Source organism: Trichomycterus rosablanca, chromosome 14, assembly GCF_030014385.1.
Source record: "Trichomycterus rosablanca isolate fTriRos1 chromosome 14, fTriRos1.hap1, whole genome shotgun sequence".
Classification (NCBI taxonomy): Eukaryota; Metazoa; Chordata; class Actinopteri; order Siluriformes; family Trichomycteridae; genus Trichomycterus; species Trichomycterus rosablanca.
This window is the reverse complement of record NC_086001.1, coordinates 26911637-26936304: the sequence shown is the minus strand read 5'-3', so window position 1 is coordinate 26936304 and position 24668 is coordinate 26911637. Positions and strand designations below refer to the sequence as shown.

Sequence of the window (24668 nt, the reverse complement as noted above, 5' to 3'; positions counted from 1 at the left end):
GGAGGAGTGGAAAAGCATTCCAGTGGCAACCTGTGAAGCTCTGGTAAACTCCATGAGTTAAGGCAGTTCTGGGAAATAATGGTGGCCACACAAAATATTGACACTTCAGGAACTTTAACTAAGTGGTGTACTCACTTTTGTTGCCGGTAGTTTAGACATTAATGGCTGTATATTGAGTTATTTTGAGGGAAGAATAAATTTACACTGTTATATAAGCTGCACACAGACTACTTTTCATTGTGTCAAAGTGTCATTTTGTCAGTGTTGTCCCATGAAAAGATATACTTAAATATCTGCAGAAATGTGAGGGGCGTACTCACTTTTGTGATACACTGTATATACACATACAGTCCCTGACAGAAGTTCTGTCGCTTATCCCTGTTGTGGAAACAAAAGCTTATAACCTGACTTTAAATTCATCCATTGGTTTTAGAAATGACTCATATGAAGGCTGAAACCCTCCCAAATGAGGTTTAATTTACGAAAATAAATTTGCTTCACTGCAGAAATATTGATCATTTAATGAACACAGAAAGGTCAGATTTTGGCAAGACAAAAGTTTTGTCATATAATGCAACCAATCCTAGTTTACAGCCTCACCTGTGCTCACTAATTGATCGGTTAATTAGTGGGTGTGTATAAAAAGAACCCCAGCACCCCAGACCTTCACTTGAACTGCAACTTCACCTCTGACAACATGCCAAACATCCACCCTGCGACCAAAGCCTTGATTATCAAGAGGCTGAAGACCAGATCCACTGCAGAGGTGGCTGGCACCTTTAATGTGTCTCAGCGTCAAGTACAAAGAATTAAAAAAAGATTTGAAGAGACTGGAGATGTTTTTGACAAGCCCAGGTCCGGCAGACCCCGCAAGACAACTGCTAAGGAGGAACGTTTGTTGGTTAGAAAATCCAAAGCCAGCCCCTCTTCCACTGCAGCAGAGCTCCACCAGGCCTGGTCACCTCAAGTCCCTGTGTCAACTAGAACAGTTTGTAGGATTCTGTCTCGAAATGGCCTCCATCAGTGCCCAGAAGCCAGCACTAAACAAAAAGCAGTTAAAAAACCGTGTGGCCTTTGCCAAGGCCCACAGCCTGCTAAACGGATGGACGCTGGAAAAGTGGCAGAAGGTGGATTTCTAAGATGAATCTTCAGTTGAATTACACCACAGCCGCCGCAAATACTGCAGGAGACCTACTGGAGCCCGTATGGATCCAAGATTCACCCAGAAAACTGTTCATGGCCTGGGGTTACATTCAGTATGGGGGTGTGCGAAACATTTGCAAGGTGGAAGGCAATATCAATAGCCTAAAATATCAAGAAGTATTAGCTACCTCTTACATTCCCAATCATAAAAGGGGTCAAATTTTGCAGCAGGATGGTGCTCCATCTCATACATCCATCTCTACATCAAAGTTCCTCAAGGCGAAGAAGATCAAGGTGCTCCAGGACTGGCCAGCCCAGTCACCAGACATGAACATCATTGAGCATGTTTGGGGTAGGATGAAAGAGGAAGCTTGGAAGACAAAACCAAAGAATCTTGATGAACTCTGGGAGGCATGTAAGACTGCATTCTTTGCTATTCCTGATGACTTCATCAATAAATTGTATGAATCATTGTCGAACCGCATGGATGCAGTCCTTAAAGCTCATGGAAGTCACACAAAATATTAAATATGGCTCTAATAGCACCACAACTTCATTCACCAATGTTATGAAACATATCTTTGTATTTGAAGTAAATTATTTGTTTGATTTTCACATTACTTTCTGTGGGCGACAAAACTTTTGTCTTGCCAAAATCTGACCTTTCTGTGTTCATTAAATGATCAATATTTCTGCAGTGAAGCAAATGTATTTTCGTAAATTAAACCTCATTTGGGAGGGTTTCAGCTTTCATATGAGTCATTTCTAAAACCAATGGATGAATTTAAAGTCAGGTTATAAGCTTTTGTTTCCACAACATGGATAAGCGACAGAACTTCTGTCAGGGACTGTATATATATATATATAAATTAGATTGTGCAAGTTGTGTGAATTGGTCCTAAATGCTATTTTCGTTGAGGACACGAATAGCTTGTGGGAAAAAGCTTCTTCTCATCCTCTCCGTTTTGGCTTTTAGAGCACGAAAATGTTTCCCAGACCGTAACAAAGAAAACAGTCCATTACTGGGATGACTAGGGTCCTTTACTATCTTCCTGGCCCTTGTCCAGCACCGTTTCCTGTATATGGACTGCAGATCAGGAAGCTCAGTCCGGATTATGCGCTCAGCTGAACGCACCACCCTCTGTAGAGCCTGCCTATCCTGCTTGGTGCTGTTTCCGAACCAGGTTGTGATGTTTCCTGTTATGATGGATTCATTGGTGCAGGTGTAGAAGTTACGAAGCACCTTGGATGGTAGTTTGAAGTCCCTTAAGCGTCTAAGGTGATAAAGACGCTGACGGGCCTTCTTTGCCAGCACAGTGGTGTGGCAGCACCATGACAGGTCCTCAGAGATGTGAACTCCAAGGTACTTGAAACTGTCTACACTTTCCACTGCGGTGCCACTGATCATAACGGGGTGATAGTTCCTCTCCTGCTTTATGCTGCAGTCCACTATCAGCTCTTTTGTCTTGCTAATGTTAAGGAGGAGATTGTTGTCCTGGCACCAGTCCTCCAGGTGTTTAATCTCCTCTAGGCCCTCTCATCATTGTTAGAGATCAGGCCCACCACAACAGTGTTGTCAGCAAACTTGACAATGGTGGTAGAGCTGGAAGTGGCCACACAGTCATATGTGTACAGTGAGTACAGCAGGGGGCTCAGGACACAGCCCTGGGGGGCGCCAGTGCTAAGGGTGAGTGTGGGTGAGATGTGTTTTCCTACCCGCACTGCTTGTGTTCTGTCCATCAAGAAGTTAGAGATCCAGTGACACAAGGATGGCAGGGTTCCCGCGGGTCCTTAAAAAGTCTTAAAATGTCTTAAATTTAAATATCATTAATTAAGGTCTTATATTGTCTTAAATTTACCGTAAATTTGCTGTAGGTATTAAATTTTCGGATGGTGAGTTTATTGCCGATGGGAAAAACACAGTGGTAAAGCATCTAATAGTGTGTATTTGATTGATTAACTTTGTACAAAGAAGGTGTAGAAAATGAAAGCCCCCGCGCATAATCGTTTTACGGTACGTTTGCGACAGACGCCTGACGTCGGGCGGCGTGACATTTCGCGGTTGTCGAGGTGAGCGGTGATGCATGTAAGGATGGGAAAGTGCAAATTTAACGACAAATGGATGGAAGAGGATGTATTTAGGATGTGGCTGGCACCAGCCAAAAACAAAAATGAGGCAATGTGCAAATTCTGCAAAAAAACGTTTTCTTTAGGGACCATGGGGGTCAAAGCCGTCGAGTCGCACATGAAGGGAGGAAAGCACCTGCGGTATATGGCCGCAGCTAATAGCAAGCCCGGGCTAATCCCTGCATTGTTTGCAGCTCCACCTAATGTTGCAAGTTCAGACGCCACCTCTCAGTCGACTATTAAAAGCTTTGTTTCACTGCCAGAGACCCTGAAGGCAGAGGTAATGTGGGTTCTCCATACCGTAATGAGGCACAATTCATTTAAATCTAATGAGGAGATAAGTGAAGTCTTTGCTGCCATGTTCCCCGATTCCCAGCTTGCAAAGTCATTCAGCTGTGGTGAAAATAAAACTGCATATATCGCCAAATATGGCATTGCTTCGTTCATCAAGAAGGAGCTATCGCGCAGCGTTAGTGAGAAGCCGTATGTTATCATGTTTGACGAAAGCATGAATAAAACGACAAAGAATAAACAAATTGACCTTCATTTGCGGTTCTGGACTACTGATGATGAGACGGGCACACACCATGTCATCTCCCGCTACTATGGGTCGGAGTTTATGGGTCACTCGAGAGCCGAGGACATGTTGGGACATTTCAGTGTAAGTAACTTTACGACTGTGTTTGAAATTGTATACCATTGTTCTATTCGCAACACGTTAGCTCAGAGTTTAAGGGGTGTAACTGTTGGTAGATTTTGTTGAAATATGGCGTTTTGTGATTTTTTTTTGGGTTGTTCAGACTGTTGGGCAAATCTAGCTAACAGCTGGTAACGTCGGCTGTCACTTGTTGCTATAGCAACTGTAAACATTCACCTAAGAGCTATAAAGAGTTCATTTGCAAAAACCTATCTCCATTTTTATTATTAAATATGTATTTTTTTTATTGATAGTGCATTCAATGCACAATAACACATGACTTATGAATTAAATTGAATTTGAAAAACCTTGTTTTTTGCGAATCTGCAAAGCACAATAAAAAGCAAGCTTTTTCATCAATAACAAATGGATTTTATCTGTTTTGCAAATTAACTCTTTAAGATGCAGAATCAAGCCATGTTGTAAGTACAGATTAGAATTGTTGTATTTTAGCACAGAATACATGATTTTACCAGTTAGTGAACCTGTAGAAATAATAATACACACACAATTATTTTAATGTGTATGATGTATGAGTGTATGTATATATAAGCAAGAAATCGTTAAAATAACAAATAGTAGCAAAAGAATACTTGTGATTATCACAATTAAGATGTCAGGTGTTTTGATGGATGTTTTTTGATCTCTGCTATATAAGCTGTTATTTTTATTATTATTATTATTATTAGTAGTAGTAGTAGTAGTAGTAGTAGTAGTATCATCCTTACACTAATGGAACCATTTTTTAATCTAATGTGGATTACCTGGCACATTGAATTTATGACACCTTATATGTGCAGGAAGGTACAAAAGAGCTGAATCTGAACAACATGCTCTCACTCTCGATGGATGGGCCCAGTGTTAATTGGAGGTTTGTTGAACTCTTACAAGAGGAACACAGAGAGCAGTGTGGTGGAGCCCAACTACAAATAATTGGAAGTTGTGGCCTTCACACAATGCACAACTCATTCAAGAACGGCTTCACGCTTTGGCAAGTTGAAAAAGTTCTGAAAGCCCTGCACTACCTGTTTCATTATGCACCTGCAAGTAGGGAAGACTTTGTGTTATTGACCAAGTGTGATAGATTTCCTCTGCCATTTTGTGGACATCGCTGGCTGGAAAACCTTCCAGCAGTTGAGAGAGCCATTGAAATGTGGCCATATATTGTCTCCTATGTGGATCAGGTCAAAGCCAAGAAGCTCCCCAATCCAAGGTCATCATCGTATGACACCATCGCAGAAGCACGGATGGATCCCATTATCCTGGCAAAGTTGCACTTCTTCATGAGTATCTCAAGAACTTTTCAGCCATTTCTCACCAAGTACCAGACAGATGCCCCGATGATTCCCTTCTTAGGCAGAGATTTGGAGGATCTAATCAGGGTAGGCCTAATGACAGCTGAAAATGTATTAAAGGTTTAGTCATTTAAGCATCATTACTTACAGAGGATATGAAAGATAAAACAAAGTAATGCATTTTCAGCATGTTGATGTTTGTAGAATATATTGTAAGTACAGTAATACTTATTCAGATTTTGATTATAATAATAATTACTATGCCTGTGCTATTCTGTTTTCAGAGCCTTCTCAGGCGGTTTATAAAGCGAGATGTTCAGGTTGATGTTTCCCCAGTAAATCTGGTCAAGCTTGATGTGACAGACCAAAAATTTTGGGTCAGTCCAAAGCAAGTGGACATTGGCTTGGGAGCCACAGCTGCCCTCAAGGTACCATTTATTATCTTGGATGACTTCAACAATGTGCTACATCAGCTGCAAGTAATTTGACTACTTAAGTATTTATTCTAAAACAACCAATAGATTAGATTAAGATTAGACATCAAGCAGTTGACTTATTCACAGGATTTGTAAAATGTTGTGTAGTGTAAGTTACACATAGGGAGAGTTTATTTGATGTTTCAGGTGACACATGACTTTTGTGCATTTGTCAGGGCATGTCAGGCAGTCAGGGTGGAAGTGAGCGTGATGTGTTACAGTTCATGCGAGACAGCCAGAGTGCTCTGTCAAAAATTTGTCAGAACATTCTATTGAAGTGCCCACTGAAGTACCCCACTGTCCGAAATATGCTGTGCCTGGACCCCCAAAAGATGCACACTGAACCAGACATGTGCTTGAAAAAAATGAAGGCCCTCGTCATGAAATTTGTGCAGGACAAGAAGTTGTCAGGAGGAGTCACAGCGGGTAACATCTGTAGACATATTAGAAATAAGAACAGTTACCTATGGTTTAGCAAAGGGAGTCTTTAGGCACCTTCTTTAAACCAGTGGTTTTAAAAGTGAACTCCAGGGGAATCATTTATTCTCACTATAATTCCATCAATAAATCACACAGTGACAGAATGTATGACAATTTTGGTCATAGGATTCATACACTTTTTGTAATAAGACCTCTAAAAGCAAAAATCTTAAAAGATGGGGATTTGTGGTCTAATTTGTGCCAGTTTCGGGGTCCTTGACCTGAGAAAGCTTGAGAACCACTGCTCTAAATGTTATTGCATCTCTCCCTTCAATGTCGTTGACTAAGACAATATCTTATTTCAGTAAATAGCCATATTTTAGATGTCAAGTTATACTAGCCTATTACTTGCATCTTTTTAGTTGTATTTTATTTTATTGGAAATATAGCCTAGTAGGAGTTGTAACACATGTCTGTAGGCCTAATAAATGTTCTTGGACTTCAAATATAGTTGGAAATCTGAGATTCATTTTCCAGAGTATATTGAATATAAATCTCTTGTGATTTCCACAAAATATAATTTTAACTGGAAAATATACAAATGTGTTTGTCTTTATGTAAATGCAGGTGATAAGATTGCACAACAGTTTCAGAAGTTCCTGTTTAATGAGGCCAGAGGAGAGGAATTCATGGTCTTCAGTGCATTGGATGGGACATTGCGAGTTGACAGCTTCCTGCATAAGGCCATGAATGGATATGCAGAACTTTGGAGCTTTGTGGAAAAGCTACTGCTTCTGTCCCATGGACAAGCCACTGTGGAGCGTGGATTCTCCATAAACAAGGAGGTGGAGATGTGCAATATGAACGAGGACACTATAGTCTCACAGAGACTGATCTGCGACTATGTGAGGATGTGTGGTGGAGTGGTCAAAGTGCCACTAACTAAAGAGCTGCTAAATGAATGTGCAACTTCACGCAACCGGTATAGGATCTTCTTGGAAGATGAGAGGAAGAAAAAGGAAAAGGCAAAACAGATGAACAAGAGAAAAGGGGCTGAAAATGAGCTTGAACAGCTACGCAAGAAAAGAAGAACAATCTTAACTGTGTGTGACTGTTACGACCTGTAGCGATCTAGGGGTGACAGGGGATGCAACATTATAATACTTAAAATAATTAAATAACAACAAGGAAAACAATCTATCCAAAGCACACTATTTATTTGTTGAATTCAGAATCAAAACGAAAACCACAACAAAAAGAAAACCAGCTCTAAGCAAACTCTGTAAAGAAAAGAACAAAAACGATTAGACCAATAACCGATAAAGTATATAACAATACACAACAATCTTAACCTAAAGAAACACACAATCTCTATCAAACAGAGACCGCTTCCAACTTCAAACACACACGCTCGAACAAAGCACAGCGTGCAAACGACACGCCCGCTCTCCTTCCGGTCCTCACTTTCCAGCCTTTTATACGCTGGCAAATAATGCCGGTACCTGAAACACACACACACACATACAACAAACACACTAGAATGTCCCCAGTCGTAACAGTGACACTCTAGAGAAGGAGGCAGATAGCCTTGCAGAGAAGGCTGAGAATACAGCTGGGACCAAGATGGCAGAGCTCATCACTAAATCCAACACCATGAGAAAAAGATGCAAGGACAAGAGAGGGGAGTTGATGGACCTAGACCATGAAATTGAGAAGAGAGTGGCAGAGCTATGCTACATGTCTTGAAGAGAATTTTGACCTCTTGAATTTGACCTGTTCATTGGTTTCTCTCTAAGATTCATGTGATAACATTTTGTGTTGTTTTGCAAACAAGCTGTTTTGAGGACTTTTTTTTAGCTTATATTTACAACGCAGTATGCTTTACGTGTTGTTTTATAATTCTGTATGGTTTCTACATGCAAGTCAGTGTGTTGTTTAATGTAATGCAGCTTATGTATCTTATGCTGGCTCTGTTCTGCATCACAATGGAACAAAATTGAAAAGATTGTTGATAACAATTAAGTTTTTATTTCCAATGTGGGAGACAATAAATTGAATATTTTCTACCAAATAATTTTTTATGACATTTTTGGGTCTTAAATTATATGTATTGAGGTTTAAAATGTCTTAAAAAGCCTTAAATTTTACTTTTAAAATGGTGCAAGAACCCTGATTGAGTACTGTATTTCTGATGATGATTAATTTATTAGCTACACAGATGTATTAACATTTAGTGAATAAGCATGAGCACTTGTGTAAAGGACACTTAAAGTTGCATTTTCATCTTTCATTACTCACATTGAATTGTCAGTAATCTTTTCTCTGTGGATGTACTAGAGATAGTTAATACTTAAATGGGTATTTACCTGTTTGAATTTTGTAGGTTGTTCTCTAGCTGTATAGCTGAATACTCGACCTTTAGTGAGGACAGCATAATGACAAAGTTCCAGAGGGGAAGAAGAGGCTGGGTGAATCCAAAGTGAATGGAATACTAAGTAAGTATCTTTTAGCTTTCTCATTTCATACTGAAGCAACCTTAGATGTACACAGTGTGGGTAGTGGTCATTACATTGTGGTCAGTATAGCCAGTATAGCAGTGCTGTGGACAGATGTGTTGCAGACTCTTAGTACTCATTTATAAAGCCAATCACTGTACATACGTTCATTTTATTTTCTACTGCAGCTTATACCATGATCTGTGGTAAACTGCACGGATGGGAACCAGTTGAGAAAGCCAAACTGAAGAAATCTGTTATCAACAAATGTCGTATCAGGTCCAAGTCAAAGCCTTTATGAAGGAAGGGAAGAAAAGGACTTGAGGTGCTGTTTTTGGATACAGAAAGCTCTTTGTCTTTACTACCCACCCTGTTTTGTGTCCCTGATCCATCCAGCATTTGTTTATTTTGAGTTAAATTAAGACAAAGTTCTACAGTTTGTCTCAAATAAATCCTGTTGTTGTGAAATTCAAAACTTTTGACATTAGTTGTATTAGATTAACTTCTGATTAGACGTGTTGTACTTGTATTAGGTCATTTTATCTAGAGACAGTTTTATTCCTTAATTAAAAAAATGCATTAACCAAGTAATAATGCTTGAATCAAGCACGACTATCTTTCATAGGAACCAGACACTTTCATTAGGTAAAATTACTTAAAACTAGTTAAAACCATCATAAAATGATATGACATATACTGACTGATATATATCTGAAGTGTTTATATGGTGTCAATAACTCAGTTGCTTTAGATTCTATCTGATTTATTATTGTAAGTTGTTTTGTTGGGAATATTGTGTTACTACTACTGTCAGCTGTATAACCCATTTATCTGTTGTATAATGATTGCAGTCCCACACTACATACTGCATTCTTAAATATTTGCTACTGTTCAGTTGTATTCAGTTGTACATTGAAGTTTCAGCACCTGAAATTGTACTTCAGCTGTTATTTCTGCACTTTGTAATTTTTTACTATGCAAAATGATTTCTGTTCAAGAATTAAAGGTAAAACTGATTGGACAGTTGTTTGTGTTGATTGAATTGAATGTGTTTAATTAGGGTTACAAAGCTTTAGTTCTTAACTTCTGAATGATTTTGCTAACTTAAAAAAAAAAGAATTGTTAAATAAAACTAATATGATATACATAGACAGATAGAACTTTATTAATCCCGATGGAAATTGTTTCGTTACAGCAGCAAAACACAGAACTCTACACAGAACTCTACACATATTACACAACCATAGAATATAGAAAAAAAAAACAGTAAGGGAGGGATATACAGGGGCACCGCTATATACAAATATGGAGTAAAAAACAGTATACTGTATCAATAAAGTATCCAAATACATATTTATTATTACCATTATATATACCACTACCATTATCACCACTATTATCAACATTATTACCATTACTATCACTAGATTATTAATAACAATAATAATAATGACAATAACAAAATGTGACAGCAAATTTGGGGTCTAGAAAATAAAGTGACTTCAGTGAATAAGTGGTTTACGATCAAGGAAAAACAGCCCTAATCAGTCCAACAACATTAGATCTGGCTGCCTCGACTGTGAAGAGACTCGTTGTAGAGTCTGATGGCGGTGGGTAAAAAAGATCATTAAAGATTTTATGGATTTTACTGTTTTTCAAAAGAAAGGAACCAGATCCTGAACCAACCCCTATTTCTAAGATTAGGCTACAAAGGAGCAAAAATCAAAGACATTAAAGACATTTTATATGAACAACAAAACCTTTAAAGTGGATTAAAGAAATTAAGAGATTGTTACTCAAATAATGTAACTCAATTCATAATGTAATAATACAGACCCTGTAGCGGTGGTCTTGCTAAAAACATCAAGAAACAGTCATTGGATGAAAGCCTGGGTTGTTCTCAAACATACCACATTTGTAAAAATCTAATCTCTCTATACAGGCTCATTGTGGAGGCAAATTGGTGGTTAGGTGGGCGGGTCTAAACTGCTGTAGGCTGAATGAGCAGAGATAAACTAATGAAGGCTGAACGAACGTACCACAATACAAATAACTATTTCTGTGAAAGAATCAAATCCCCTCTGAAACCATCCACACGTATCTAAGTTCTGCTGTATTATTCCTCACCATGTGCTGGTTTCACTTTTAAACTTGTGTTTTACAGCTCAGGAGAAATCATGGGAGAATCAGCTTCTCCAGGAGCAACAACTTATGGCTTAATGTACTAAACAGCCTAGGAACACCAAACAACTCTCAGTTATTACTGCTCATAAGCGCTCGCTACTGCTGAAATGACCAACCTGTGGTTCAAAAGGAAAATTTTTTTAATAAAGATTTTGCTTATAATAGACTTGGGAAGAAAGAAGTTTAAGGTGAAAATGATCACATTTACCATTTTGTAATGTAATTTTCTCTTTAACGTTTTTAAATATTCAGTTTGTCATTTATTTAATTAAGTTTTAATATCTGAATCCATTTAGATGATAAATATTTAAGAAAAGAAGAAATCAGGAAAGGGGGTAAATACTTTCTCACAGCACTGAATAAATGGTGATTAATAAATTGAAAAAGAAAATCTTCATAAATGTATCACTGCCTCACAGATTCTAAAATCACTCAAACAGTTTAATGTTACACTTTCATGTAAATTTTACAGTTAATTTGTTAAATCTGACAGTTTTACTTCTGATCCATAATAAAGATTAAACCCCAGGTAGAGGGGCTGAGTGAACGTGGTCTGAACTCTTTGGAGGAGCTTCATTGTATCAGAGACGCTGTAGAAGGACAGAGTTCCTGCTTCATAATCCACATATACTCCTATTCTAGAGGAACTCGGCATTATGGGAATTTCAGACTTTTTGTTATTGTGCCAGAATGAAAAACTGGATGAAGAACAGAACAAACTCCAGGACTGATCATTATATCCAAACACACACTTATCATTACGTCCCTTCCTGCTGATGCTTTTATATGACACTGCTACACAATTATTCCCACTCAGCTCAACCTCCCAGTAACAGCGTCCACTCACACTCTCTCTACACACAACCTGGTAGTAATAATCAAATCTATCTCTATGATCAGGATACAGCTGTAATCTTCTACTGCAGGTCACCACGTTGTTCTCCTCAGACAGACGGAGGTTTTTATTTACTGTGTTTGGATCCAGTGTGAACCGACAAAAATCTGGAGAGCAAATACAAAATAAACCAATTAACATAGAAGAGAGAGAGAGAGAGAGTATGTGTGTGTACAGTGTGTGTGTGTGTGTGTGTGTGTGTGAGAGAGAGAGAGAGAGAGAGAGAGAGAGCAATTGTACATATGTCTAATTGTGTGCATGTAAGAGATGATAGTGTAACTCTATACAGTTACACAAGATACAGTGTAACACTATTCAACACCAAACACACAAAGTGACACAAAAACTGCACAGACACTGCAGAGACATACAAAGACACAGAGACGCCACTAAAACACATAAGAATACTACACACGTGGACTACTGCACAAACACAAATGCTACTCAAACACTACACAAACACATGTGCGTACTGGGGGGTGCAAATACTTTTTCACTGCACTGTGTATGTGTGCTTGTGAGAAACTTACATTGTAGAAAATCTTCTCTGATTTCAGGTTCAGGAGGTGAAGTAATCCAGACTTTCTTCACTGCAGAAAGATTAACAGTACAATCACTAATCACAGTAAATATATATTTACACCAGAAATTGTCGCAGGTAAAGCCAGTAGACGTTTTCCATGTTCTCCCAATGTTTGTCTAAAGTGAACTTAATTCTGAGTTACTGACCAAGTGTGAGTGTATTTCATTAAACTCTAGACTCACTGTGACCATGACCAGTACTGGGTTAATAAGTAAATGAATGATGTTGTTAGCTGTAAAATGTTCATGTTGGTGGATTTGATTGTTTTGTTTGATGTTTGAGTACCGAAGCATTTTGGAGACAATGGAACACTGAGGGCTTGAACTCACCTTCATCTGGTATCTTCTCACACTGCTCTTTCCAGAATTCTTCTACTTTCTCTCTCAGCTGAGATACAGACTTTGTAACATCATCAAATGAGAGGAAAGGACTGATTGTGATGGCAGCTGATTCTGCAGATCCAGCAGGAGCCAAGAGAGACTGAAAATCCTACATCCAGACAGAAAATGTTCACAGAGAAACAACAAGATGATGATAAATTACAAATGATTCAACTAATAAACTAATAAACTTGTGCCTGTAAAACTGTTGAAAATAGTTGATACAAGGACAATTTTACACTACTATGAAGATTGTAAAATGTTCCAAAAACATCTTAAACAGATAATCCAGCTGTGTTTGGGTATAAAAGAAGCATTCAGGTACAGGCCAGTTTTTTTGAACAACGACTCTAAAAATGCGTTATTAAATAATCCTACAGTTTAAACACAACATTCTTCATTCAGCAACACCAGCCCTGTTATTTCACTACCTGTCCACTAGAGGCACCATTACCTAAATATTCAACATAATATTTTATTGTCTGCATCACGTGTTTTCTGTTTGTCCTTGTTTTTTTTAAAGCCAGACCCTAAAACAATTGTTCAGGTTCCCGTAAGTCTGAATTTTCAGATAAAAATATTGTGGACTATGTATGCATTGTGTTAAACAAGGTCAAAGTCGTTCCTTGGTGGTCCTTAGCCCGTCGACGGGCCAGGAATTTTTATTATTGTGTTTCTCTGTATACTGTTACACCGTCAAAATATAATCGCTGCTAAACAAGGTACCTTTTGATAGCTTAAAATCTCTACTTTTTAGCAACGTAAACATTGAGCTTATTTTGTTTATAAGTTCTTTTAAAAACACAAAATAATTGTAGGTCTGATAAATTTCTGCCAGAAGTACAGCGTTTATATTTTGTAATATTATACTGCGGTACTTACATTAAAACCGACAGCATTTATACCAAACAAGCCAGTACAATCTCACCATCACATTTCTGCTGTTTGTTTTACTTCAAATACATCAGCATAAAAAATATCCCGAAAAAGTTTCATATCAGATAAAGCTGTGCCATCAATGCACAGCATGCAATGCATCAAAGCACTCAGTAAACAACACCACCGCGATAAATTTATATGAAACAAAAGCATGAGAGCTAAACCAGCACATACAGTGTATCACAAAAGTGAGTACACCCCTCACATTTCTGCAAATATTTCATTATATCTTTTCATGGGACAACACTATAGACATGAAACTTGGATATAACTTAGAGTAGTCAGTGTACAGCTTGTATAGCAGTGTAGATTTACTGTCTTCTGAAAATAACTCAACACACAGCCATTAATGTCTAAATAGCTGGCAACATAAGTGAGTACACCCCACAGTGAACATGTCCAAATTGTGGCCAAATGTGTCGTTGTCCCTCCCTGGTGTCATGTGTCAAGGTCCCAGGTGTAAATGGGGAGCAGGGCTGTTAAATTTGGTGTTTTGGGTACAATTCTCTCATACTGGCCACTGGATATTCAACATGGCACCTCATGGCAAAGAACTCTCTGAGGATGTGAGAAATAGAATTGTTGCTCTTCACAAAGATGGCCTGGGCTATAAGAAGATTGCTAACACCCTGAAACTAAGCTACAGCATGGTGGCCAAGGTCATACAGCAGTTTTCCAGGACAGGTTCCACTCGGAACAGGCTTCACCAGGGTCGACCAAAGAAGTTGAGTCCACGTGTTCGGCGTCATATCCAGAGGTTGGCTTTAAAAAATAGACACATGAGTTGTCTGACGCACAAGAAAGCCAGCAAACAGTTTGCTGAAAACAAGCAGTCCAAGAACATGAATTACTGGAATGGCCTGTGGTCTGACGACACCAAGATAAACTTGTTTGGCTCAGATGGTGTCCAGCATGTGTGGCGGCGCCCTGGTGAGAAGTACCAAGACAACTGTATCTTGCCTACAGTCAAGCATGGTGGTGGTAGCATCATGGTCTTGGGCTGCATGAGTGTTGCTGGCACTGGGGAGCTGCAGTTCATTGAGGGAAACATGAATTCCAACATGTACTGTGACATTCTGAAACAGAGCATGATCCCCTCCCTTCGAAAACTGGCAGTTTTCCAACAAGATAACGACCCCAAACACAACCTCCAAGATGACAACTGCCTTGCTGAGGAAGCTGAAGGTAAAGGTGATGGACTAAACCCAATTGAGCACCTGTGGCACATCCTCAAGTGGAAGGTGGAGGAGTTCAAGGTGTCTAACATCCACCAGCTCCGTGATTTCATCATGGAGGAGTGGAAGAGGATTCCAGTAGCAACCAGTGCAGCTCTGGTGAATTCCATGCCCAGGAGGGTTAAGGCAGTGCTGGATAATAATGGTGGTCACACAAAATATTGACAATTTGGGCACAATTTGGACATGTTCACTGTGGGGTGTACTCACTTATGTTGCCAGCCATTTAGACATTAATGGCTGTGTGTTGAGTTATTTTCAAAAGACAGTAAATCTACACTGCTATACAAGCTGTACACTGACTACTCTAAGTTATATCCAAGTTTTATTTCTATAGTGTTGTCCCATGAAAAAATATAATAAAATATTTGCAGAAATGTGAGGGGTGTACTCACTTTTGTGATACACTGTACCTGGATCTTTTATCTTCAATCTGAGTCCAAATTTATGTTCATTAGTCCTTCCATTCGAGATAAAATCCACTTTTTGTAAATGTTTACAAACACCGGTGGCCATTTTGGATTGTGGCAAGGACCTTTTATAACTTTATAAGTCAATTACACGCGAATATCGGCTCGTTTTGTAATGAGAAAGCACTCACAGCACTCAAAAACCCCCCTCTAACTGATACTGCTCAGTGTTTAGCTGTTAGGTTGCGCAATACCGTTACAGCCAATGTAGAGACAGTATTCATCACAGCACAAAATACTTGTTTTTCATTGGAGAAATGCAAAAATATTAGCATATTTTGCTTTTGATTGGAGGACCAGCTTATATCCCGCCCATCTTTTTGCATTTAGCCTCTCGGATTAGTCTAAACAGCTGTACTTCACCAGCCGTCACCATGGATACAGATTACGCACGCTGGAATGTGAGCTTTTGAATCAGTAAGTGAGTCATTCTTCGCTCTTAGGGCTGATAATAGAGTGTGATTCGATTTAAACGACTCAGGTCGTGAACAGTTCAAAAGGCTGCCTGTATCATGTTACAAATGTATCAGTTTATGTGTGTGTGTGCGCGCTGGGTGAAGGGATTGGGACTGGCTGCCTGTGAGATAGTTCATCACTCCAAAAAACACTCAAATGTTATAAATAATGACTTTATAAAGTATAAATAATGCATTTTACACATTTTATCTGCAGTATAATCTGTTTATTCTGAGTTTTGAGAGATTTGGAGAGCAGCGGAGTGTGATGCCACTCCGGGTGCAATAACTCGAGATCAGAATGAGTTATAGGCCTAAGATTTGGGCTGGTGACAGAAAACCCCTTTGGCTACAACTCTATAGTGTTGTATAGGTGGTCTGCAGACCTGCAGTCCTACTTATACTCACTGAAACTTTGGATTTTCAAAAAAAATGTAAAAAGCGCCTACATTTTGGGGGGGTTTTGTCATCATTTGATCATTGTAACATAACATCATGGCATTTGGCTGTGTTTTTCTGATACTTTAAAGGGTTTTCTATAACACTGACGTATAATTTTTGTGTTATCTTATAAACTTTCTGAATGAGAAGCCTTAGAAACTAGGTATGTCTTTCAGGCGAAAAATGCACAAAAATAGGCTGGACTGCCAAGGGGTTTTAAATAAGACTTTAAAAGAGTTGCTGCTATTTCGATTTATTTTTGATTGAGAAAAGTCAGGATGGCTTGCACATCTGTGTGGTTTTAGAGGTCTAAATTTGTTGGCCTTTAATTTATTTAATTTAGTTTTGGAATCATTATAATAAATGCACAGCAGCACCTACAATTTAATCCCTCATCGACAGCCAAGTCAAAACACTTCACCAGAAGATCAACAGATTATAAAGACTCAACTGTAGACACTTTTAATAGAACTGCATTCACTTCCTTCTCAGGTTCATTTATTCAACCACTGGATTTATACCATTCCAATACATGCTCAGATACCAGCGGCCTCTTTCCCCTTTGGCTGGCAACCAATCAGATTTTCTTTCAGTTAGAGATTAAATAGTGTGGCTCCCCACCAAAAAACTCAGCCCTGTTATTTCTCCACCTGTCCATCTGAGACCGCCATCAATGTTCAGTCTAATCTCTCATTATCTGAAATCAATCAGTAAGTTCTCACTATTTCTTATCTTTTTGATGCTACTGTCGTCAAGTTTTGTCACATTCTGAACATATTTTATTACTCTGACTGGTGCAGCAATAATATAATTATATAAAATGTTTAAGATTTTATTTATGGTAATTTTTACATCCTCCAAATTTATGTTGCTGTCATCTGTGTAAGCACACATATAATAATAAAATCACCCACCTCTCTACCACTGTAATTTTTAGTTCTGTTACCTGGAGGAAATGGAAGGAATCCTCTGTGTGTGAAAGCTGTTCCAGTTCAGCATCTTTCCTCTTCAGCTCTGCAATCTGCTGCTCCACCTGCTTCAGGGCTTTTTCAGCTTGACTTACTTCTGCTGTCTCTCGATCTCTGATCAGATCTTTTAGCTCGCAGCATCTTCTGTTAATTGAGTTGATTAGTTCAGTACAGATCCTCTCAATGTTCTCCACTGCTGTCTGTGCAGAACACTGTTAGAAGATTCAGAAAGAGGATACGTTTCTCACTCAGATATTTAGAAATAAAAATGAAGTCAGAAGACATTTGAAACAAGTTAAGGGTCTAATCGTAGAGAAGCCCAGGTGTATTAACACCTTAGAGCTCAAGTTTAGACCATTACAAGAGACTGACAATAATAAAAAAGTGACACTGTTATGGTCATTGTTGTGATGTGGATAATTTGCAGGACAATGTGGTTCAGTGGCTCTTTTTCTGTTCTGGCCATCTTGTAAACTTTCTTAATGGTTGTCATCTTCCCCCATGAGATTTTCAGCAGGTTTCTGATGCACTCATTCTCAAAATCCTGAATGTGTTTTTCTTCCTCTTTCTTCAGTGTCCATCCTTCACATTCATATGTACCTACTGGTCAGACTAAGACTTTCATCACTCATAGCTTGGTGGCCATTCTTGACTTTATCATCACATTCTGCAGTATTTGATACTCTACTTCCCAAATATAAGAAAGAGTTCCAGTCTTCCACCTTCCACTTTAAACTCCAGCACTTCTTCAGTGTTCATCATCACTTTAGTTTTTACTGCATTTGTCAGCATTTCAGATTTTCAATACAACAGACTTGCTTCTGTATGTCCTTAATTCAAAATGATATGTGTGGATTAAATCTAATAAACCCTAAAAACACCATATATACTGTAAAATGTGCTGTTGGTAGCATACTGTTACAGAAATTCTTTTAAATATCAGGAAACAGCAGCCTGGCCAGGACTGGGAAATTCAATGTAGTGATCTTCTCAAGTCTTTACCAGAAATCTTATACAGTCATTAATGTTTAAGCATTTTAAGCCAAAGCAACAATCAATAATCTTTTTAGGTGGCTCAGTCATCTCAAGTCAAAATCTGAGCTCATCACCCTTATAATTATTAGCACAACCTCAGAATTGCTGTACAGCATCAATCACCAAATAACCAGGCAGAATTTAAAGATTTTTTAAATTCATGAACAAAAATGCTCCATCACTTCCAAAGTTACCGAAATATAAAATATCACATTATTAATGGAGATTGATTTAATGGAGCAGAGTCGGACTGATCCTGAGAGCTTTTTGTTTATAAAATTTACCTTGTGAGACTCCACAGTGTTTATCAGCTCACAAAGTTCCTTTTCTCTGTTCTGGATTTTCTCCTGGAATTTTCTCTGGATCTCCAGCAGCTGCTTCTACACAGAAAAACAATTCAGAATTTACTTGTATTTGTTATGAGGAGAGAGGAGGTGGACCCAGAATGTAGAGAACCAAATGATAATTTTATTAAATAAATAATACTAAACATAAACTGAGCAAAAACAAGAACAAAAAACAAATTGGGTGAACCCCGATTGACGCCGCTAACGTCGCAGGCTATTGAGAAAAAGGGGAAAATAAAACACAAGGACGCAGTTGAGTGGAGCCACGAACTCCGGTTGCTGGAGTGTGAGGCGGTTGCGCTCTCCACTGTGCCAATTCAATACTCAAGAACACAGGACACTACGCGCTTATGAAGTGCGGTATGGGTTATGCGCCGGATTGATAAAATCCGGGGAAAACGAAACCAAAAATTCGCCGCCGAGCGGTTCTGAGAAATCAGATCGGTCCAAAAACAAAACGAAACCGCAATACGCTGCTGTGCGGTTTGGGAACCCAGATCAGAGCAGTCACCAGACACGGATTGCGGTCTCTGGGAGAAGTCGATCTGTAGGAAAAAAAAAAAGGAGAATACGTTAGGCACGGCGTGATTCGAACCGGCGATGTGGGGTTCCAGGGCAATGGCTTTATCCGCTAGGCTACGCCAATCTGGGCACAACTGTGTGAACAGCCACCTAAGAGAGCCGCGTTGCTGTGCGAAGTCACACCAACTTTCCCTGAAACAGAGAGGAGAAAACCAAAAGGTCCCTAGCAACCTCAGCCTTACATCCTACGAGCCTGACCGCCCTTATGGCGCCCAGGTTCACCGGCTTTCCCTACAAAGGTGCTAGCTGGCGTAGTGACCAGCAAAACAAACAAAAGGTGCAACAACCTGCGTCTGTGCGATGCCTGCTTAAATAGGCGAGGCGCAGTTGCAGGTTGTCAGCCCTAATTAGCAGGCTTCCTATATGAGGCCTTTGTTTGAGGCGTTCTGTAATTCCTGCGACGACAGGAACTGGAGGTAAGATCACCAGCCGCCGCAGGAACCCTAATAGTATTGTGTATGAGCACCACATAAACAACATCAGTGTAAATGCTAATGAGTTGTGTAATATTTTTACCTGTTTCTCAGTTCTTTCTGCTGCAGCTGATATTGTATCATGTCCTTTATGATCATCCATGATACACATCAGGCAGATACACTGCTGATCAGTACGACAGTAAACCTCCAGAAGTTTATTATGCTGAGAGCAGATCTGATCCTGGAGTCGTCTGGAGGCTTTAACCAGCTTGTGATTCTTATAAGAAGGAATTCGATAGTGAGGCTGAAGGTGAGTTTCACAAAAAGAGGCCAAACACACCAGACAGGATTTAATAGCTTTGCATTTTCTCTCTGTACAGTGATCACAATCCACATCTTCAGGTCCAGCAGGAAGTGGAACTTGGGATTCTCTCTGCTTCAGGTTCTCTACAACGTTTGCCAGAATAATGTTTTTACTCACTTCAGGTCTTGGAGTGAAGGTTTGTCTACACTGTGGACAGCTGTACGTTCCCTTATCATCCTCCTGATCCCAGCAGTTATTAATACACACCATACAGAAACTGTGCCCACAGTGTGTAGTTACTGGATTCTTCAGTGTTTCCAGACAGACTGAACAACTGAACTCGTCCTGAGTTACTGAAATTCTGGACTCCATTTTTCTACACGTAAACAGAAACACCAGTAAACACAGCAAGTTATTTACATCAGCTCAGACTTTCTGGTTTAGTTTGTGAGCATCATGTTCAAAACAAGTGTGTTTAAATCAAATTAACAATTTGAACTACATAAAGTAACAATACACAGTAATGTACAGAAGTGTGGAAATGTATAAACTCACCTGCGTTCATCAACTTCAATTATCAACAAAACTACAAACACAGACACGGAACAGATCCACACTCAAACAGAACAGGGTCATATCAGTTTCACTTTCATTTCTGCTGAACTAAAGGAGAGAGAGAGAGAGAGAGAGAGAGAACAACAGCGTAAGGTTTTTTTTTTATAGCACCTGGTCAGGGTCACGGTGGGTCCTTCTTTACTTGTTAACACTGAATGTAAATCAGGAAAACATGCTGCACAATTATTTGAAGGTAACCAATTATCATTCAGTTTTGTTTTAAATAATATACACATATACTTTTTATTCATCATCCTGCAACTGTTTCACATGTCTTTTCATTTAAATAAATATTTTATAGGAGAGATGCTGCACTTACCCGTCCCGCTCGTACAACAGGAAATTATAATGTAAATATTACAAAAAATAAATAATAAAACTTTGCAACAACTGCCTTGGACATTAGCTTTAATGAAGAAAAAGACACTGGATCAGTCAGATCCACTTCTACTAGCACAACACACACTAACACACTACCACCATGTCAGTGTCACTGCAGTGCTAAGAATGATCCACCACCTAAATAATACCTGCTCTGTGGTGGTTGAAGAACAGGGTAAAAGGGGGCTAACAAGGTACGCAGAGAAACAGATGGACTACAGACAGTAATTGTAGAACTACAAAGTGCTTCTATATGTTTTTTTATTAGGATTTTAACATCATGTTTAACACTTTGGTTATATTCATGACAGGAACGGTAGTTACTCATTACACTAGATTTATCTGTTCACAAGGTTATATCCAACACAATCATGGACAATTTTGTATCTCCAATTCACATCACTTGCAAGTCTTTGGACTGTGGGAGTCCACCGGAGCATACGGAGGAAACCCATGCAGACACAGGGAGAACATGCAAACTCCACACAGAAAGGACCTGGACCGCCCCACCTGGGGATCAAACCCAAGACCTTCTTGCTGTGACGCGACAGTGCTACCCACTTAGCCACTATAAGCAAGTGGAGCTGATAAAATAGATAGTGTAGAAACAAGGAGGTGGTTTTAATGTTATGGCTGACCGGTGTATATATTAGATTAATACTAAATTATATTATTCTGGGTTATCTGAGTATATTTATACAATAAAAATAATTAAAATACATTCTACATGCTTTGATAATAATTTGCTGGTACAGCTTTTCATGAAATACAGTAGTGTTAAAAAAATAGCAGTGATTTTAAAAAAGTGAATAAAGCACAAATTCATTATAATCTTTATAATTATAATCAATTTAACTTTTATTTTCATAAATGCAAATGCACTGAAAATACTACACTTTCAATTCTAAATCAAAACATTAACAACATTTAGCCAGTTTGTGTTAATCCTTTACAAAAGGTAAAAAAAAGAATATTAGGCTGTTAAAAAAAAATAGCAGTGCCAGCATTTTTCTTTAAAAACTCAAAAAAATTATCTATAAACTGAAAAAAATGTTTGAGGTTTCACTTTACTTTAAATTACTGAACTAATATTTAGTGGCAGAACAATTGTTTCCGAGATCTGTGTTACATGGAGTCAACCAATTTCTGGCACCTCTGAACAGGTATTCCAGTCCAGGATGATCAGACATTCCACAGTTCTTCTGCAATTTTGGGTTTTGCCTAAAAAAAAAACGCGTTTCAGATGTCAGAACATAAGTTCTCTATGGGATTGAAGTCAGGGGATTGGGCTGGCCACTCTATTACCTCAATCTTGTTTGTCTGTAACCAAGATGTTTTGGGTCATTGTCATGTTAAAACACCCATTTTAAGGACATTTCTTCTTTGACATAGTGCAACATGATCTCCTCAAGTATTCTAATATATTCAAACTGATCCATGATCCCTCGTATGCCATAAATAGGCGTAACACCATGGTATGAGAAACATCCCCATATCATCATTTTGTACCACCATGCTTTACTGTCTTCACAGTGAACTTTGGCTTGAATTCAGTGCTCGAGGGTCGTCTGACATACTGTCTACGGCCACTAGACTCAGAAAGAACAATTTTGCTTTCACCAGTCCACAAAATGTTGAGCCATTTTTCTTTGGGCCAGTCAATGTGTTCCTTGGTAAATTTGAACCCATTCAGGACACGTCTTTTTCTTAACAGTGGGACTTTGCAAGAAGTTTTTGCTGGTAAATTGGCTTCACTTAATCATCTTCTGTACTCACTGGTAACTTCAGATGTTCCTTGATCTTTCTGGAGGTGATCATTGGCTGAGTATTTGCCATTTTGGCTATTCTTTGATCTTTTCAAACAGTAGTTCCATGCTTCCTTCTGCATCTTTCAGGTTTTGGTTTTCACTTCAAGGCAATTGAGATCATTTTTGCTGAGCAGCCAATAATTTGCTGCACTTCACTGTATGTTTTTTCCCTCTACAATCAACTTTTACCCAGTATTTCAAAAGGAAATGTGCTTTGACCAACGTGTGCAACATTTGCCACCCTCCTACATTAAATAAGGGCCAAAATTGACACCCGTTCTTCTGCAGAATGAATGACTTCACCAATTAAACTCCTCACTGTTATGAGTAGCGGAGAGGGAGGACCCAAGACGCGGAGATAAGAGAAAATAAAGGTTCTTTATTTAATAAATGAAAACAAACCAAGGAATAACATAAAACAATTCGGGGACCCTGAACGCTGCCGAAGACTCTGGCTCTGAAAAGAAAAGAGAAACAAAACCGGAAACAACTTGTACTGGAAGCGAGCCGCGAACCCTGGTCTCTGGCACGCTGTCCCAAGACTGTAGCGCCTCGCTACGGCAAGGCTGCAGAAAGTAATAGTGCCGGCGCTAAAACGAGGCACCGCGCTCAGCCAAGCTCGGGGAAAAAAAACCCACGAGGCAAAACCAAAACAGAGGAATGGAACACAGGTTCAAAAGGCTCGACGGTGCTGTCACCAGCGCAGCTGGGAAGTGACCGTATAATATAACTAGTTCGCAATAAAGTAGCGAACTCCGGACGCGAACCCTGGTCGGGGCGCGGCTCACAAGGGAAGCGCCAGTAGCGCTACAAAGGTCCCCGAGCCGGTAAGCGCTATAAAGCACGGGGAAGCGAATACCCCGGCATTAGCTTTAGCCGAAAGCTAGACGGCAAGAGCCGGAAAGAAAAATCCAGCGTTTGGACTGCACCCAGTCGCACCAGCCAATCTACCAAAACTGATCTAGTACCTCGGGCCTCCTGACCCTACTCCTCCAACCGCCTACGGCGCCTGGAGGTACCCACTAGACTAAAGGAAAGAAAAAGCGGCTGGAGCAATGCAGCCAAACGCCGGGATGAGAACAAAAGGTGCGACGCCGGCACACTGGCGACGCCCACTTATATAGTAAGCGCGCAGGTGCCGGTCGTACGCCCTAATCAGCGGGCTTCCTATATGAAGCCACGCTGCTCTTTGTTCTGTAATGTCTGCGACGCCGAGGACAGGTGGTAAGTCCGTCAGACGCCGCAGACCCCCTAACACTCACTGCTATTATTTTGAACAACCCCCTTTAAATCAATGCTTTGATTACTCAGAATGAGCGGCATGCATGTCCTAATTATTGGTTTTTTTTTGTTTTCATTACTCTACTACACTTTCAAGTAAATTATTTGCTATGTAGAAATAGCATTTCTACTAAAAACAGTGATTTATCAGGTTAATGGTGTTGGACTGCTATTTTTGAACACCACTGTAGGATACAATATTTGAAGCTTCAAGAAATTACATCGACTATCCTCTTTAGTAACAATCAAACTGTCAAACAACTATGAAACTGACAGTCACCCCAGAAATCATGGTGGTAGTATAATAACATCATATTAACATTGCCAAAATTCTACTCCACCCTCCAAAAAACCCTCCTGTTGAGCCTAGGGCAAAATGCTTTTCAGAACAAAGTACATGCCAAGACATGCTAGAAAAATTAAATGAGGTGTGATTCAGACTCTGCAGTGCTGAGATCATGGTGGGAGTATGATTTCGGCAGGCGTCATAATAACACTACCCCCTTCTACTCCCTTCCCCCAATACCCCCCCCCCCATTTAATTTAGAGACATATGCTTTATATGGTGTAACCCACAAACAAAGATAAGCCACCAGAATGAATTTATTACTTAGTTGCACCCTAGAGCTGAGAGGGCATAATTTTGACAGGTTTAAAATACTTCTTCAGACTAGGTAAACCTGCTGACATTTCCAC

General features: G+C 39.4%; 2 protein-coding genes across 2 annotated transcripts; one reads left to right on the top strand and one right to left on the bottom strand.

The window, feature by feature from the left end:
* The first annotated feature begins 4923 nt into the window (after nucleotides 1-4923).
* On the top strand, nucleotides 4924-7998 carry LOC134326259 (uncharacterized). The gene is made up of 4 exons (XM_063008428.1): nucleotides 4924-5349; nucleotides 5547-5690; nucleotides 5915-6164; nucleotides 6786-7998. The coding sequence occupies exons 1-4, from the start codon at nucleotides 4924-4926 to the stop codon at nucleotides 7283-7285; spliced, it is 1320 nt and encodes a 439-aa protein (XP_062864498.1). The 3' UTR covers nucleotides 7286-7998.
* Nucleotides 7428-20259, bottom strand: LOC134326258 (tripartite motif-containing protein 16-like). Its single transcript, XM_063008427.1, has 8 exons — nucleotides 19684-20259; nucleotides 18523-18618; nucleotides 17182-17415; nucleotides 12645-12804; nucleotides 12263-12322; nucleotides 11329-11839; nucleotides 7545-7660; nucleotides 7428-7438 (listed from the first exon to the last, which is right to left on the bottom strand). Exons 1-8 carry the CDS (start codon nucleotides 20257-20259, stop codon nucleotides 7428-7430), a joined length of 1764 nt encoding a protein of 587 aa, XP_062864497.1.
* Nucleotides 20260-24668: the final 4409 nt, after the last annotated feature.

Coding starts and splice junctions, on each gene's coding strand:
- LOC134326258 (XM_063008427.1), bottom strand. CDS start 20,259: ATGGAGTCCAGAATTTCAGTAACTCAGGACGAGTTCAGTTGTTCAGTC. Junction 12,323..12,644: donor TGAGAAGATACCAGATGAAG/GTGAGTTCAAGC, acceptor ATCTTTCTGCAG/TGAAGAAAGTCTGGATTACT. Junction 7,661..11,328: donor TATGGATCAGAAGTAAAACT/GTCAGATTTAAC, acceptor TGTGTGTTTCAG/GTACCGGCATTATTTGCCAG.
- LOC134326259 (XM_063008428.1), top strand. CDS start 4,924: ATGCACAACTCATTCAAGAACGGCTTCACGCTTTGGCAAGTTGAAAAA. Junction 5,350..5,546: donor ATTTGGAGGATCTAATCAGG/GTAGGCCTAATG, acceptor TTCTGTTTTCAG/AGCCTTCTCAGGCGGTTTAT. Junction 6,165..6,785: donor GTCAGGAGGAGTCACAGCGG/GTAACATCTGTA, acceptor ATGTAAATGCAG/GTGATAAGATTGCACAACAG.